Consider the following 17,897-nt stretch of genomic DNA (forward strand, 5'->3'; position numbering starts at 1 on the left):
GAGAGGAGAAAGGGGGAGAGAGAGAGAAAGGGGGAGAGAGAGAGAAAGGGGAGAGAGAGAGAAAGGGGGAGAGAGAGAGAAAGGGGGGAGAGAGAGAGAAAGGGGGAGAGAGAGAGAAAGGGGGAGAGAGAGAGAAAGGGGGAGAGAGAGAGAAAGGGGGGAGAGAGAGAGAAAGGGGGAGAGAGAGAGAAAGGGGGAGAGAGAGAGAAAGGGGGAGAGAGAGAGAAAGGGGGGAGAGAGAGAGAAAGGGGGAGAGAGAGAGAAAGGGGGAGAGAGAGAGAAAGGGGGAGAGAGAGAGAAAGGGGGAGAGAGAGAGAAAGGGGGAGAGAGAGAGAAAGGGGGAGAGAGAGAGAAAGGGGGAGAGAGAGAGAAAGGGGGAGAGAGAGAGAAAGGGGGAGAGAGAGAGAAAGGGGGAGAGAGAGAGAAAGGGGGAGAGAGAGAGAAAGGGGAGAGAGAGAGAAAGGGGGAGAGAGAGAGAAAGGGGGAGAGAGAGAGAAGGGGGAGAGAGAGAGAAAGGGGGAGAGAGAGAGAAGGGGGAGAGAGAGAGAAAGGGGGGAGAGAGAGAGAAAGGGGGAGAGAGAGAGAAAGGGGGAGAGAGAGAGAAAGGGGGAGAGAGAGAGAAAGGGTGAGAGAGAGAGAAAGGGGGAGAGAGAGAGAAAGGGGGAGAGAGAGAGAAAGGGGGAGAGAGAGAGAAAGGGGGGAGAGAGAGAGAAAGGGGGAGAGAGAGAGAAAGGGGGAGAGAGAGAGAAAGGGGGAGAGAGAGAGAAAGGGGGAGAGAGAGAGAAAGGGGGAGAGAGAGAGAAAGGGGGAGAGAGAGAGAAAGGGGGAGAGAGAGAGAAAGGGGGAGAGAGAGAGAAAGGGGGAGAGAGAGAGAAAGGGGGAGAGAGAGAGAAAGGGGGAGAGAGAGAGAAAGGGGGAGAGAGAGAAAGGGGGAGAGAGAGAAAGGGGGAGAGAGAGAAAGGGGGAGAGAGAGAAAGGGGGAGAGAGAGAAAGGGGGAGAGAGAGAAAGGGGGAGAGAAAGGGGAGAGAGAAAGGGGGAGAGAGAAGGGGGAGAGAGAAAGGGGGAGAGAGAAAGGGGAGAGAGAAAGGGGGAGAGAGAAAGGGGGAGAGAGAAAGGGGGAGAGAGAAAGGGGGAGAGAGAAAGGGGGAGAGAGAAAGGGGGAGAGAGAAAGGGGGAGAGAGAGAAAGGGGGGAGAGAGAAAGGGGGAGAGAGAAAGGGAGAGAAGGGGAGAGAGAGAAAGGGAGAAAGAGAAAGGGGAGAGAGAGAAAGGGAGAGAGAGAAAGGGAGAGAGAGAAAGGGAGAGAGAGAAAGGGAGAGAGAAAGGGAGAGAGAAAGGGAGAGAGAGAGAAAAAGGGAGAGAAAGGGAGAGAGAGAGACGAGAGAGAGAAAGGAGAGAGAGAGAGAGAGAGAGAGAGAGAGAAAGGGAGAGAGAAAGGGAGAGAGAGAGAAAAAGAGAAGGGAGAGAGAGAGAAAAAAGAGAAAGGGGGAGAGAGAGAGAAAAAAAGAAAGAGTATCTCACCATAAAACTGTCCTGTTCATTCATATATTTCATGCAAAATAAACCCATTTTTAGCAGTCTCATCTCACCAGTGTTTTTGAGCACTCCGTCTGGAAACAGAGGCGAACGCATGTTGCAGCAATTGCAATATCATAGCATCCAGTACACAATGAGGGGTCTATTGTTCCCATCAATGGGTTAACTAGATATTGGACAGTAGAATAAGCTCCATATTTTAGAGGAGAGGTTTACTTATAAAAGTGAGCAGTAACAGTGAACCCAAGAGAATGGCTAGTGCAGGGCATTACAATTGTAAAACATACCATAGAAATTTTGGTACTGTCAGACTAAAAATATTGTTGGTTTGTGATTCAGAAAAGTTCTAGCTGGAACTCGGCCCATGGATGAACTCAAATTTGGTCTTAACCAGTATGAAGATCTTGCAGTAACTAAACTTTAACATTTGGGCTTAACCAGATGTGCAAGAGCAAAAACAAGGACAGAATCCAATGGTTGATAGTTATACATTCATGTCAGTTCTTATGCATTTATTGTATGTATGCACTTCAACCATCTTAAATCATTGTATTTTATTACTTTATATTCAAAGGAGAAAATAGAGGAAAGTTACTTTCAGTACAAATGTATACATGTTTATTCTTAAATTGAAGGTGGAGTCAGATCTGTTTCAGCAAAACAAAATGCCAGGCATGTGAACTTTTAATACTAAGTGAACTGTGGAAAAACACACATTTTGATTTTGTCCTTCCAAATGCATGCCATGACTGCATATACATCAGTGAAGTACTGATGAAACCAATTTGAGGGATTCAATTAACAAAGTCAAAAAAGAACATTAAAGCATATTCAATATGCTAGATAAACCTGACAACATTGGAGGAGGTCAAGATTAAGGCTCATTTGTGATGCCCTGCTCTCCCAAACAATAGGACTGTTGAGAAGTGAAGAACAGGTGTTTAGGTGAAGTACCAGAAGGCTGCCAGCCCACATGGAACCATACTTAGGTTTGATTCATCACCGCCACGAGAGGGAATAGGGTAAAATGGAAGGTCTCTATGAGACTAGAAATGATCCTCTACAAGGTGGGAGATGCCTTCTTCAAAAATCTGAGGAACAGCTTCACCTATAATTTAAATTAAGAAGCCAAGTTGCATAAACTTGGTTAGTATTCTCTTGAGTTTACAAGGCTGAGGGGTGATCTAATTGAGATCTTTAAAATGATAAAGGGATTTGGTAGGGTAGATTCAGAGAAACTATTTCCTCTGGCAGGGGAATCAAGAGAGCATAATCTTAAAGTTAAAGCTAGGCTATTTAGGAGTGAAATCAGGAAGGATTTTTTCTACAAAGGATAGTGTTAAAGCTGGAACTCGCTCCAGGCTGTGGGGGCTGGGTAAACTGAAATTTTCAAGCCTGAGATCGATAGATATTTGTTTGGTAAGAGTATCAAGGGATATGGCAGCACGGTATAGTGGTTAGCACTGTTGCCTCACAGCGCCAGGGACCCGGGTTCGAATCCGGCCTCGGGCGACTGTCTGTGTGGAGTTTGCACATTCTCCCCGTGTTTGCGTGGGTTTCCTCCGGGTGCTCCGGTTTCCTCCCACAGTCCAAAGATGTGCGGGTTAGGTTGATTGGCTCTGATAAATTGACCCTTAGTGTTAGGGGGATTAAATACGTGGGGTTACGGGGATAGGGTGGGATATGTGTTGGTGTAGGGGTTACGGGGATCGGGTGGGATATGTGTCGGTGCAGGCTCGATGGGCTGAAATGGCCTCTATCTGCACTGTGGGGTTTCTGTGATTCTGTGTGATGTAAAGCAGGTAAGTGGAGTTGAGGTCCAGATCAGTCATGATGTAACTGAATGGCAGAACAGGCTCGAGGGGTTGAATGGCCGACTCCTGTTCCTATATTCCCTCTCTTTTGAGCAGCTGATTTACATACATTCTGCACACCTGTACCAATTTCTAGGAACAGCAACTAAAGTACTTTTATTTAATGATAGCAAAGAGAGCCCAAAACCAAACCATATATTAAGACTATTTATTCTTTCTAGATTAAGCAGCATTATTTTTGCCTATATCTAGAGGAAATCTGAATATGCATACCGACACAAGGCCGTACCATCTTTACAATGGGTTCTAGCAACCAACTTCATACTTTAAAACAAATCTGCTTTCAAGTAATTCGCCCATTTCAAAGTAGGCCAAGTAAAACTTTAACAAATTACAGTATTGGGATTCTAGGATGATATCCCAGATCACCTCATTTTGCTAAATTGGGTAGCATTTATTCAATTATTTCAAAGCATGGCAAGTGATTTTTCAAACTATCCATTAGCATTTGATTCATTTACGGGCAAGTTGTAAACTGCACATTAAATTTCCTGTTTAAAGCTTCAATGTGAGAAAGTTTATTTTAATCTTCATATTTTCATTGTACATACTGAAATGTTGAGAATAAGATGAGTAGAACTCTAAAATTAAGCTTGGAAAGTTGCATAAAGAAATATTCTGTGTACGTAGTTCTGGTTTAAAAAACGAATTCTACACAAAGATTTTTTTTTAAACTCAAGACATTTTAGAAAGGGCAGTGTTAATCCTCCACACAAACAAATCAAAACATCTGCAATTTGTGTTGGTCAATTTAATGCTTTCCTTTATTCCAACCACACCCGATTGTACAAAAGAGAAACCACATTTTAAAAAACGTAGCACCCTTTCTTTAATATGGATATTGCCAGACAGGCCAAATGTGTACAGACTAAACTGACTAGAAACATTTCACAACCAATTAGTGGGGAGCACAACTGACAATAACTGCAAGTTTAATACAACATCCATTAAAAGCATGCAACAAATCTCACGAGAATAGAAATACTCCTAATCACTAGTTCTCACTGCAACCATAGGTATTTAAACTTCAGGCCAAATGTTATTGAAGTGCCATGCTATGCTTCAAAATGTAACTTCCTGGCTAGCTTCCCTTCTGGACAGCTGATTATAGGTAGGTAGCAGTGCCGATATATATATATTTTTAAAGAGTAAGCAGGCGTATAGTTTTAGGGATTAACAGTCATAGAATGCAGGAAGACATGTTTACTGCATACCATGGTCAGAATTTTCCAGGGTAGTAGCAGATCGGTGGCGGGTTGGGTGGGAAAGTTGTTATTTTTGACAGCGGGTTGGGAAATCTGTCATTCTGCCACCATGCGCCTTTCCCCCAGGGCGCGTCGCCGACCCAACCGGCAGTGGCGGGCAACCCAATTGAAATCATTATCAGGTAGTTTACAGGCACTCGAGCCTTTTTCCACTTACTTTTTACATTTCCCTGCATGACCACGGGATTCACGCAGCTCGGGAACCACGTCTGTCAACCTGAGGCGGGAGTTCCGTGGCCACTACGCCAGCTGATTACTTGACAGCATGAAATGTACAGTAAAAGCTCCCACCTGACAGATCACTTTCTTCAGGCAGAAGCTATTGCTCAGTCCAGTTCCAGCACAGATTCTGCAGGCTGCAAGTGTTTCCAGCAAAGTCTCCATCCAGTGTCACCTCATTGGAAGAACTCTCACCACTGACAGAATGCTTTTTGTCATCTGTACTTCACCTGCTGTCTATCCCATCAACATGGGTGCCGTTTATACTGTCTCACCTTGGTCCTCAGAATTGGACAACGATGAGCCCCAACACCAACCTTCTCCGCAATCACCTGATGCTGCACAGGACAGAGGGCATCAGCACCCGAGCACATTACTGCCTGGGAGGCCAGGAATGGCCTCAACATGGCTAGATTTAGTTAACTTTACACTGTACACACATATGGCTGCCACATGATGCGCCAGGTTGACACCAACACCATAAAGCATCCCTACAATGACCAAGCCATTCTTGTCACACTCATCACCATTGTGGGGGGGTACCGTTATGTCTCACCACTCACTGCAACTGACTAAGCCACTTCCAAAGGTGCACACAAATCTGTCCAAGACCAGAAAGTGTTGAAATAAAGATTTCAATGTTTGACAGCACATTAACAGAAACTTTACATGAACATTGGATAAAACACCCAAGTGGCTACCTCGTGTGTTATTTGATATGATTGCACTCGGATGAGGGCGAATGTGAGGGGTGGCTATGATAATAATGTAGATAGAGAGTGAGGTGTGGGTGGAGGTGCAAGGTATGTTGGTGTGAGTAAGGGTGTGTAGGAGTAGGGTTAGGAAGGCAGAGTGTTGGGGACGTGATGAGAGGCATAGCAGTATGAAGTTGAGTGTGGCTTTGTACTAACGTTTCCTGCTCTAATGAGATCATTGAAACATTTGCAGCACTGCACCCAGGTCCTCCTGACCACATCCCTGCTTGTGACCTCTTCTGCAATCTGCAACCAGGCTGTTTTGGTCTCTTGGGGAGGTTTCTTCCGCCCATCAGAAGGGAAGAGGACCCTCCCTGTGTGCTCCGACTCCCTCAACAAGCATATGGAGGGAGTCATGGGAGAACCTGGATGCAGCCCTCTGCCTCTATGCAGTCAATGTCAGTGTTTGCAGCACTCCAATGCTGTAGTGCATTGACAGCACTATGTTACATTAAACTTCAAATCTAATGTGGCCATGGTCTCTTTAAATTATCCCAGCTGAAAACGTGTCATGAATGATGTCACCAGACCCGCTCCATCTAATTGGGCCGAGTAGCACACTGTGTGGGCTTAATAGGCCCCATTAAGGCAAGTTCATTTTCAACAGCGGGATGGAGCCAGCAGCAGGGTCGTGACCCCCCCCCCCCCCCCCACGGACATTGCCCGTACCAGACCCAGAGGTAGGCAAAATTCCAGCCCATGTGTCTCAATACCGGTCAGCTTTTCTACAGAGCACCTGTGACAACATACAAGTAACCTTTCTGAACTAGATATATAAACGGCTTGGTAGGTGCTGGCCCCTTTCCACTGTAATATTTGCAGTTCAAAAGAAACTAAAAGGGTAAGTATTTTAGAAATTTAAACCCAATACTGGTATTCCTCTTAAAAAATTAAAGGATGAAACACAATGAGCAGAACATTTCTAATGGTATATTTTCACTATCAGTTTATGATTGATGTAAAGCAATTTTGCTTCACACCAACACTAAGCTAGTTGTACGAATCAGACATCTGGGTCCTAACCAATCCAAAGTCAAGTGAGACACCATGGAGGACGCAGTCTCACACCTCTTCACTTTGACACCACATAGGAGTGTAAATCCACTACGATATCAACCCTGGTTTATAAAGTGCCCAGAGGGTTGACTGGACTCCCTGAAAGCCTACCTGACCTTAATTTAAATGTTGGGAGTCTCCCATCCCGGTGCTCAAAACATTTAAATTTCTAATTGTCCCTGCAAGCATCCAAACAAGTGCAGAGTTCTCTCCTAAACAGGACAGTTAAAGTTTAGAGTAGGGGAGGGAGGGTGGGGGCGGTGTCAAGACGAGAACGGAGTTTGCTGTCTGGTCTCACGCTGGTAGCTGCAGAGTACATGTACTCTTAAGTTGCCAGCTTATACACTCCGTGGCTATTATGCATTAAATATTTGCTGTGAAAACAAATGCATAAAAGGAGAATTAGTACTTTAATTGACACTTTTCCAGGTGCACCAAAACGTATTTCTTGCTTTACAACAGAGATTGGCAGATCTATTAAGTCTCACTTACTTTCAGAGAGCCTTTTGCAAAGAAAATTGCATCATGTCCTGTAGTTGAAAAACTGACGACCTTCCTCTTTGGAAAAAGATATACAGAGGGACATGTAAGCCATTCAGCCCTTCAAGCCTGTTCTGCCATTCAATTAGATCGTGGCTGATCGGCCATTCAATTAGATCGTGGCTGATCGGCCATTCAATTAGATCGTGGCTGATCGGCCATTCAATTAGATCGTGGCTGATCGGCCATTCAATTAGATCATGGCTGATCGGCCATTCAATTAGATCATGGCTGATCGGCCATTCAATTAGATTATGGCTGATCGGCCATTCAATTAGATCATGGCTGATCGGCCATTCAATTAGATCATGGCTGATCGGTATCTCAAATCCATCTACCCACCTTGGTTCCGTAACCTTAAATACCCTTGCCTAACAAAAGTCTATGACATTTTCAAATGACCTAGCCTCAACTGCTTTTTGGAGGAAGACAGTTCCAGATTTCCACTATCCTTTGTATAAGGAAGTGCTTCCTGACATCACCCCTGAACGGCCTAGCTCGAATTTTAAGATTATGCCTCCTTGTTCTGGACTCTCCCACCAGAGGAAATAGTTTTTCCTCTATCTACCCTACCAACTCCTTTAATCATCTTAAAGCACCTCAATTAGATCACCCCTTAATTTTCTATACTCAAGGGAATACAAGACTAGTCTATGCAACCGGTCCTCATAATTTACCATTAGCCCCGGTATCATTCTGGTGAATTTACGCTGCTCCCCCAAGACCAATATATCCTTCCTGAAGTGCGATACCCAGAACTGGGGGGGGGTTTAACCAGAGCTTTATATAACTAACATAACTTCCAGCCCCAAGATAAAAGGTCAACATTCCTTTTATATTGTGCATGCACACACTAAAAATATATACAGGAAACTTCCGATTAACCGGCCACTAAATAACCGGAACGCTCTATCCACCAGCAAAATTCAGGAGTCGGTTTAGATAACTTTTTTTTTTTTTTACTTTTAGTTACTTTTTTTTACTCATTTGTGGCTGTGCAAGCGTGTAGCTGAAGCTGTTGCTAAGCTACAGAGACGCTTGCAAGTTGTGCCGATTGTTTTGAAGCTGTTGGGTTTGTTGCTTTAGACGGAGCTCTGAGCTCCGTATGTTTTAACTATAGCGTTCGGTTATCCGGCATTGTTGATGGACCGGCATCAGGTCGGTCCCGTCCGTGCCAGATACCAGAAAGTTTCCTGCATATTCTAATCTGTCGTACAACCATGACTACTCCCACAAAAGCACAACACTGATCAAATCGAACACCAGCGCCTGTGCAGCAGCACTTGCTGCATTCAGCACCAATGTACTTCTAACTATAGTCGTTCAACTCCAGGGTGTCAGTATCTCTGGCGCAATCAAGGGCAAGGGCTGGAACTGTCTCTCCACTGTCTCAGCAACAATGTCAGTTATGGGGCAGTTGAGAACAAGACACCCAAGCACCAAGGATACCCTCCTCTCCCCTTCCCAAAACATCTCCCACTTCTACAGTCAAACTCAAAAAAGGCTTCGGAAGCTAGTTTTTAATAGGACTGTCAGAAATCACAAAAATATAAGTAGGAAGTCAGCAACTTTGCTTACAGCCCCACCAATGACATTAACTGGTAACTAACCGAGGGGAATTTGATGCCCTTGTGCTTACTGATATTTACTACGTCCACATGCAGCACACAATAATTTTCACATATTTAAACACAGTTTGAGCTTAGCTGTCAATAATGCAGACTCTGGTAGGTTTTCTTCCTCTTAGAATTCCTATTTCGTCACACCTTCAGTTGCATCAATTCATTTTCAGAGATTCAATGGCCCTAGGATAGGTGGAGCAGAGCAATAAGGGAGAAAACAATGTAGGACTTACCAAAAGTGTAGTAGTCCTCATTTTTTGAATGAAGTTCTCCTCCACATACCAACTTGCCCACCCTCCTCCCCTCTGGATCTTGGTCTGGACTGAGAAAGGGCTTCTGTTTGAGATTTCTGTGTTTGAATTCTGCAAAAAATAAAAACATGTAATAGATAGGGCAATTTTACCCGCCAAGAGACAAACAGTGTACCTATTTTTTATTAATGTAGTACATACAGAAAAAAAAAAATCAAGGCACGTTCCTTTACAGCATAAATTAGCAAGATAATTAACAAGTCTGGATCCCACTGACAAAAAACCCCACAAATAACAGATGGCATCGAGGGACAATTACATAATACAGGGATTAGGAGATTAATATGATGGGATGATGCAATATGCTATTAAAGGACAGACAGTCTAAAACCCCAGTGGGTCTCTCTGGCCTTGGGTCCTTATCCGCACTTCCGAAAACCTCTGAAAACCGAAAGTTTTTTCGTGGAGCGTCTCTCGGTATTTCCAGTGTAAAAGCTTAAGGTAAAAGGAGGTGCGAAGGGCTGGAACCGTGAGGTAAGTGCCTTTATTGCACTGCTTGTGGGCAAGGAGGAGCAGAAGTGTTTTCCTCAGGCTCAACAAGCTTCCCTACCCTCCCCACCCCCGCGATGTTCGACTCCCTCCCCCCCCCCGCGATGTCCGACTTCCCCCCCTCGCGATGTCAGACTTCCCCCCCCCTCGCGATGTCCAACTCCCCCCCCCCCCCCTGCGATGTCCGACTCCCCCCCCCGCGATGTCAGACTTCCCCCACCCCCCGCGATGTCCGACTCTCCACCCCCTTCGCGATGTCCGACTCCCACCCCCCCCCCGCGATGTCCGACTCCCCCCGCCTCTTGTCCATTTCATCCGTTCTGAAATCCGAAAAATTCCGAATTCTGAAACACAGCTGGTCCCAAGGTTTTCGGATAAGGGATAGTCTACCTGTATATGGAAATTTGAATCCACAAGCTGAGAATTATACCTTCAGAGAGTAGTTTACCTTTTTATAAAACTTAATGACTCCAACAGATTAGAAGACCTATGGTAACGGTTATGGGAAGCTTAATTACATAGCATATATTACATAAATTCATTATTTGGTAAACTTTTGAGGATGGTCACTTAAAAGCCCATAAGACAACCCATGATCATGGTTCCATGCCACCTCCTCCTTCCAAGATCTCATACACAAATATATCCACCGTATCACCTGCCTCCGCCCCTACCTTAGCTCAGCTACAAGCTTAATTATTTCAAGGAATAACAACAGAAAATGCTGGAAAAACTCAGCATTTCACATGTGTTCCTAGCCAGCCTGCCATTGTCCACCCCCATAAACCTCGACAGCCTCACCCACCCCATCTCTCGAACATCATCCAGCTCTACAACCATCCCTCGAGCTCTTTGCTCCTCTGACTCCAACTTGTAGTGTATCCCACCCAAGCCCCCGCCCCCGCCCCCCACCCCAGCCCCCGCCCCCGCCCCCCACCCCAGCCATCACTCCCTTCTGCCAACCAGATTCCACTTTCGGGAATTTTTTCCCTTACCATCTCTGGTGCTCCACCACCTGCCTTTAAAACCCTCCTTAAAATGAACCTCTTTTGACCGATCTTGTTCTGAGCCCTACAACCAAAAACTCATCTTTGGTGATTTGAATCTTCGCCTCAGCTTTTGGTCACTCCTCCTAATCTTCACTGCTTTGGCTCGGTGTGGATTTCCTCATGCCTCGGAAGTACCTTGAGACGTTTTCTATATTAAAAGGTACTGTATAAGTGAAAGTTGTTGTGGCAAGATGCTGGGTGACTCAGTGAATTTGACCCCAACAGTCTTATCTTTGCATGCCACTGAAACAGGAAGCAGAGTTTGTAGAGTATGTCCATCCAGTTTGTCAGTAAGCCAAGATCTTTCATTGATTTTGTGCAAAACTGCATCCATTTTGGGAAAGAGAAGCTTTTTTGGGGGAAATCTGTGTGCAAAGGAGTCTCGACTTTCAAGAGGCTTAAGATCTCAACATTCCCTTTAAAGTTAACTTGCTCAAGAAATCTGCATGAAATTCTCTAAAGAGAATATTGAGAAAGTTTTGAAATATAAGTTCATAAAGCAACATGTCAAAGGAAATCCAAATCTAGTAACTGCTTTGCTTAATAGTAATTAGCTAATCAAATATATTTCAAAGGTTTTTAAGAATTGCATGCTGGGTAAGCAAGTACGACAGCTTTTCTGTCTACAGCAAACCGACCCCATTTCACACTTCCAAATGGCTCAAGAAGAATCAAAACAAATTAGATTTTGAAGATATGTTAATTTAATTGAGATCTAATTTCAATAGCAATATAATGCATGAAACAGAAATTAATACTGGATGAATTATGCTGAAGAGCATACATCTCAAGAAAGCCTTTTTACCACTGACATAACACATATATGCTGAATAAATCAATCCTTTGTTTAACTGAGCTGGCATTTCTTGAGTGCCAAAATATAACTTTGTAGACTAGGTTAAAAATTCAGGAAATTGGTTTCATCTCTAGAAGGAAAAAATAATGTCCCTTTCTTCTCTATGTATTGAATGCTAAAATTGTACACTGCTCTGGTCAGACTGAAACTCAATTACTGTTGCCAAATTTGTTCATCAAGACAAAAAAGAGAGCCATTCAAGAACTGGAGGCAAAGCAGAGAAGAGCCCTAAAAGGCTGACCAGTGGCATCAAAGGACCGAGTTATGAAGGAAGACCATAGAAACTTGGGCTCTTCAGGTTTGAAAGGAGGCAACTGTAAGGGGACCTCAAAAAGGTACACAATCTAGTAAACTGTATAGAAAAGGTATATCCAGAAGACCAACTCCAGCTAAATTGACAAGACAAAGGGGCAAAAGACAAATTTTAAATGATTAGGAAGTTACACTTCACAGAACAGTGAGCAACACTTCAACTGGCCTTCTAGGTAGGCCAGTAGGGGAAAAAAACCTTTTGAATCATTTAATAAACCGTTGGATAAAGTGATGGGGATTAAATTCCCCCCCACCCCCCTCCCATCATGAATGAGCTGAGCCAAGTCACCGTCCTCATGTGCATGTCAGTTGACCTTCTAAGCTCTACTTTACAGAGTGTAAAGAACCACTCCCCTTACTTGCATCATAGCTCCCAAGTGTCAATCTAGTCTAGCACACCTATCCTCACCAAGTACAATGGAGGTTACGCTTCACATATTAGTTACATAAATAAATCTGTATATCTAATGGTTGCAGTTAAATGGACAACAAACTCTTTGAATATAGTTACCTCAGTTTAAACTTTACAATTTGGGGGTTTTAGACAAAACAACTAATTCATATATACCTGTAAAAAAGTGTTCACTGCTGCACATAAAGGCTTCCCTGGCTTTTAATTATCATTCCTCAGCAATGTCTGCTATTGCTGGACTGGGGCAAAGGAACAAGCAAACACACTGCAACCACTCGCACATTGTGAATGGCCAGTCTTCCTGCAAATCAAAGAAAATCCATCCACCACAGCTCCAAAATGTGATTGTATTCAGTAGACTCAAGGGAGGCAGTCTTAGGAAACACTAGGAGTGTTCTTTACTCTGCTTACACACACACACTAGTGCACTCTGGGTGCCGTTACCTTATTGGGACATGCTTTGAGCGGACTGCAATAGTTCCGGGAAGCCCCATGAACTCGAGCCTCAGGCTTCTCAGAGAGACAGGCCTTCAACTTAAATCAGTGATATCACAGACAAGAAACTTCTAGGTGTGTAGTCATTTCCTTGTAATTTTTAAAATATCTAGGTTATAAACCTTAAACAAGGATAGCAGCCAAAATATTTTTCAAAGAGTGGTTTTATTAGTTCACCTTTTTGAAATGGTAGGCTTTACTGACTAATCATTCTGGATTATTTTCATATATCTTAAGTAGCTTTTCAATGGATATTTATCTACCAGCTTTTCCTATTTGTTGTCTACATTTTCAGTTAAGATTTTAGAAATATAAAATTTGATCCAATCAAGCGCAACAAAATTTGCATCTAAAATTTGCAAAAGAAAAACAAACGCTAAATGCAAAAGTGGAAAGGCAAGAGCGAGTGAACGAATAGGAGAGCCTGCACAAGTGAGAAAGAGAAAAGTATCTATGGTTGAAATGGAAAATGGAGAAAGTCAAGAGCGAAATGTCGCAATGCATAACTTTATGCCTCAGGTCCTTGACTTGTGAAACAGGCTACAACCTAGTGCAATAAATATTGATTCCACTGACTCATTCAACAGCGAATGGAACCAGTTTCTGTTTCAGCAAATACATTCAGCTTAGTGGTCAGAAAGTGACAAAATTGTCAAACCGAGCACTGAAAAAACCTGGATGGTCTGATTGGCCTTTTCTCAAATTTGCATTCTTGCAATTAAAGATCAGTGATCCTATAGTCCAATATTGCCACCAACTAAACAGTCATATAAATATTGTATTTAAATAGATAATTAGCCTTTAGTTGGATACTGTACTTTTAAAGTTAGCAAATTAAGTATTTATTTTAACATAACTTCATTCCAAAAACAACATTTCAGAATTCCATTTTTCCATTAGTAGCTCGGATATTTCCTACAACTTAAGACAGGGTTATGGAATATATATGGTTTGATCAGGCTGGAGCCAGTAAAAGTGATTTGAGCAAATAGTGGTCTTTGGATTGAATGGTCATAATCTAAATTCTTAGAAACGTTTATATAGACGCAAGTACAGGTTATTAACCCCTTATCTGAAACCCTTGGGGCCAGATGTGTTTCGGAATTCGGATTTTTTCGGATTTCAGAACGGTAGGGGTATCTGCAGCTCTTTGACATTTTCACAGTGAAATTAAACTCAAAAATCACAAAATAACAAAAAATATCAGAGCAGCAGACGCACGTGTGACTGGTAGCAGCGCCGAGACACAACTGACGCCTCACACCTGCGTGGGTCAAGCATCGGCCACGTCAGGTCATGTTTGGCGCCACTCAGGTCATGTCGTGCACACGAGTGACGCTCCACGAAAAAACTTTTGGTTTTCAGAGCTTTTCGAAATTCGGAATTGCGGATAAGGGGTTGTGGACCTGTATCTTGTTCTTCGTTGTTAATGGGGATGGAACATTTATGGGAAGTACTTTTTAAATTCAGAATACTCACCCCTTTTCTATGGACAAAATATAACCTGATAATTTTGACTGACATTCAATTTTTCATTAGCATGAAATGCCTTAAGTCAGGTCTCCCTACCTCCTTGGCCACTCTGGTTAAAATACCAAACAAAAACGTCCAAATGCATGCTAAAGAAATTCAGTGGCCAACATTGGGTGGCAAATAATGCTTTAAACTAAGAATAGGGAATTTCCAGTCATTGGCAGAGTTTCCCAGGGCTGGGCAGCTCCTTTGCACTCTATTCACCCTACACACACCCCCCCCCCCCTTATCTGGAAAGCAAGAGGATGCTCCCTGTTGATTAGTAGCAACATTTGGGCATTCTGTGTCAATTTTTATAAATGTTTAACTGATTACATCACTGCTACCCAAGAGTTATAATTTACTTGTATTTATGGTTGTGCTGAAAATTACTTTAGTAATCAAATATTTTATTGATCAGTACTTTAACCATATACCCTGTGTTTGGGACATTAAACTGACATAATTTGCTTACAAGTACACTCACTATCCTTCACTGCCACATTACTGTACCGTCACCCATAGCCAGTGCAGGACAACTGACAAAGTATGGAAAATACTTTTAAGCATGTTTCACTTTCACAACAACATGGTCAGTCGCCTGTAGGACAGCACTGAATAATTTGAATGCATACAAATATAGTATTTAGTGACAAGGTTCACATTTTAATTGACTTCAGTAACAATTTCACAGCAACCTATACACCAGTTTAAGTATCGGCATTTTACATCATGCAGTTTGAGTTAATTTAATGGTTAGGATTGAGAGATCCATTATATCTTACTGTCTACCGCAATTTTTTTTAAAGTTAAAAAAATTATTCATGCAATTGCTAAAGGATGGGCCTTGGTCCAGGATGATATGAAAACATTTAGGCAATTTACTAAATTAAAAGTAATTAGGCCTTGTGATTTTTACAGCGTCAGTTTCTGACAGTAAAGACTTCAGTGGGCTATATATAAATAGATAGAGATCATTCGTTGGCAAAAACTGCACGCACTTTGATTTACTTAAAAGGAAAGGAAGGTCTAGTGCTAGTACTTTTTGTTCCAAATACTCCATCTTGTACAGTAGTAAACAGAGCAGAACCTTTTTAGTGTGTTTATCAAAAATGTTCAAGTTTCTTACCGGCGGCTCCAGTCACATGATCAACGGGGCACATCCCCATGCAGTTCCATAGAAAATAGGCTGGGAGTGGAGGCTCAGTGGGACTTCAAAACAACCCAAAATACTCTCTACATCTGCCCAACCCCAGAAAACAACACTGTAGGCTGGGAATACCAAGTTACTGAGAATAGTTTTTTATGGTCTGCAAACCTGGACGTTCAACTTGCAATTTTAATGCCTGACTGACAAAATATCCAAGTGCACCCAGCATGACAGATTAACAATCCGAGCAGCAAAAACCTCAAATTACCTTCAGTGCAAACTAATATGGAGATGCCAATGGATGACCATTATGCCTCCGGGGACACATTTCTACAATTCAGTTATTACTGGCACTGCACATTTTGTGAACATATCAGCAAGTATCTGTTTATATAAAAGTGTGCAAAAATATAGAATAGCATATTATGCTTTCATAAGCTGCAAGAGCCAAAAGGAAGAAGCACCACAGGTACACGAGGCCTCTGAAGGCAGTTTTATCTCGAGAGCCATTGACAGTACAGTTCTCCCACTGTTTATGGCAAGGATGTTGAATGTTTTGAAGCTGTGGGTCAGATCCACATGGCACAACCATCGAGTGGGGCACACAAATTCAATACCGACCGCACATTAAAAATCTACCCCTCTTCCCCCCCCCCCCCCCGGCCACCAAACACACATCTGTGCCGCTTTTATCCCTTTTCTCTTTCTGACCGGGAATGTTCTGCTCCCTTCACCCGCTTCTACTTCCTGCCACACTTTTGGTACCATCTGTGCTACCACCACTGCCTGGCACTCCAACGCCCAACTTGTCCAAAACACTCACCGTATGTACCCTGTCCACACCGAGCCCCACAGCATAGTCTTTGGTGGCCTATTGGTCCCCTGTCCACCAACACCTTACATTTTAAATCATTGTCCTTGTCTTTAGATCCTTGTATGGTCTCCCCCCATCTGATCTCTGCAAGTCCCTTGATATCCACAGCCCCAAAACACTTAATTCTTCTGACTCTTGACTTGTGTATTCCCCCCACCCCACCACAGATAATAACACCTTCAGTCACCCGTGTCCTCCTGTAAGCTCGTCAGCTTTCCAACCCCCTCTCCTTTAAAACCTCATCAAAATCAATCTCTTTAACCAAGATTTTGGTCACTTTTTTTTTTCCCCCCTCCTTTCCTCGCTAGATATTAACAAGTACAAAAGGGTTTGATATCCAGAGCTGTGACAGCATCATAGGCCTAAATTTACGATACTCAAACTGCCAGATGACTTTCTTCTAGTGTTGTCCCATTAAAATGCATTTTTTTCTTTAAAACCAACACAGATAATAATTACAATTCTTAATTTAATAAAAGGTTAAAGAAAACAGCGAAGCAGGTTGTCATACTAGGAACCAGCCACCAAAGGGTGCAACTGGTGTCACATCTGGATTTAGATTGAATTAGGGGAACTGGCACATGGAGGTCATTGGAGCATCACCGCCCATGGAAACAATCAACAAGGCAAAAACTGCCTTTACATTTTCCTTCAAGACAATTTTCTACTACAATACATGAATGAATTTAACACATTCTGTATAGACCGGGAAGATTCCAAGTTTTATTCTCAATGCTGTCAGCTAATCTCAGGTGCGACAATGGTAGGGAGCTCTAAAATTAGCCTCAGCACCCATGTGTTTGGGGGCAGGGGCGGTGATTCTGCTTTTGGTCACTACCAGCATATGCATGCCAGGCCAGGCTCAGCAGTTTAGTCTTGTGGTTGAACAGCATGCCAACACATGGTCAAGGCTCACAAGCGAGTAACTTGGTCAGAGCACTGGAGGGTGCTTAGTGCTTATGTAACTACATCCTAATAAGGAAGCAAAGACTCCAGGAACCAGGGGCAAGAAGACTGGCTCAAAAAAAAAAACAAAAAAAAATCTGCATTCCAGAATATCTCGTGAAAAATGGAGGAAGGTGAAACTAAAGAGGCTACATATGATAACTGCAATATACAACATCTTTAGGTCCCAAATTTGATCTCTGGTCTATGTGGAGTTAGCAGACCTAAACCTGTGCACCCTGCAGCTGAGCTAGAGAAGCAAAATAAATTAAATCGGCCACTGTTCCCACTGATGATTGCTATCCAGTGGCTCCTGCCAGAAACTGCACATTTGATAACAGAATCAGGCTCCACAGTGATGCTCTTCACAGTCAAATAGCCTGTGATCATGAAGAACAGCCAGTGAGGTACCCGAGCACAATGAGGCTTGTTGAACTGTGCCTTCAGGCCAAAAGAGAAAGGTGAAAAAAAGTTTTACACAGACTCAAACAGACACTACTAACCTCTTTAGAAAGCCAACACATTTACACTACAGCAAATAACTTGTGACTTTGGAAGTCCTAGGCTGAACTTTCAGAAGTATTTGGCTCTCAAGTTTCCGTACCAATAATAAATTTAGCATTTAC

At 43.0% G+C, this 17,897-nt stretch overlaps 1 protein-coding gene across 4 annotated transcripts in view; it reads right to left on the minus strand.

Annotated features, from left to right (window-relative positions):
* Window positions 1-17,897, minus strand: part of map2k4a (mitogen-activated protein kinase kinase 4a) — a 140,970-nt gene that overhangs the window by 100,022 nt on the left and 23,051 nt on the right. For all 4 annotated transcript variants that reach the window (XM_085963390.1, XM_085963392.1, XM_085963393.1 and 1 more), the window contains one exon: window positions 9,100-9,228. In XM_085963390.1, coding sequence (XP_085819516.1) covers window positions 9,100-9,228 — 129 coding nt within the window. The remainder of the gene's footprint in view (window positions 1-9,099; window positions 9,229-17,897) is intronic.

Source organism: Somniosus microcephalus, chromosome 21 (assembly GCF_052327205.1).
Source record: "Somniosus microcephalus isolate GS21.2 chromosome 21, FLI_Smic_1.0, whole genome shotgun sequence".
In the NCBI taxonomy this organism is placed as follows: domain Eukaryota; kingdom Metazoa; phylum Chordata; class Chondrichthyes; order Squaliformes; family Somniosidae; genus Somniosus; species Somniosus microcephalus.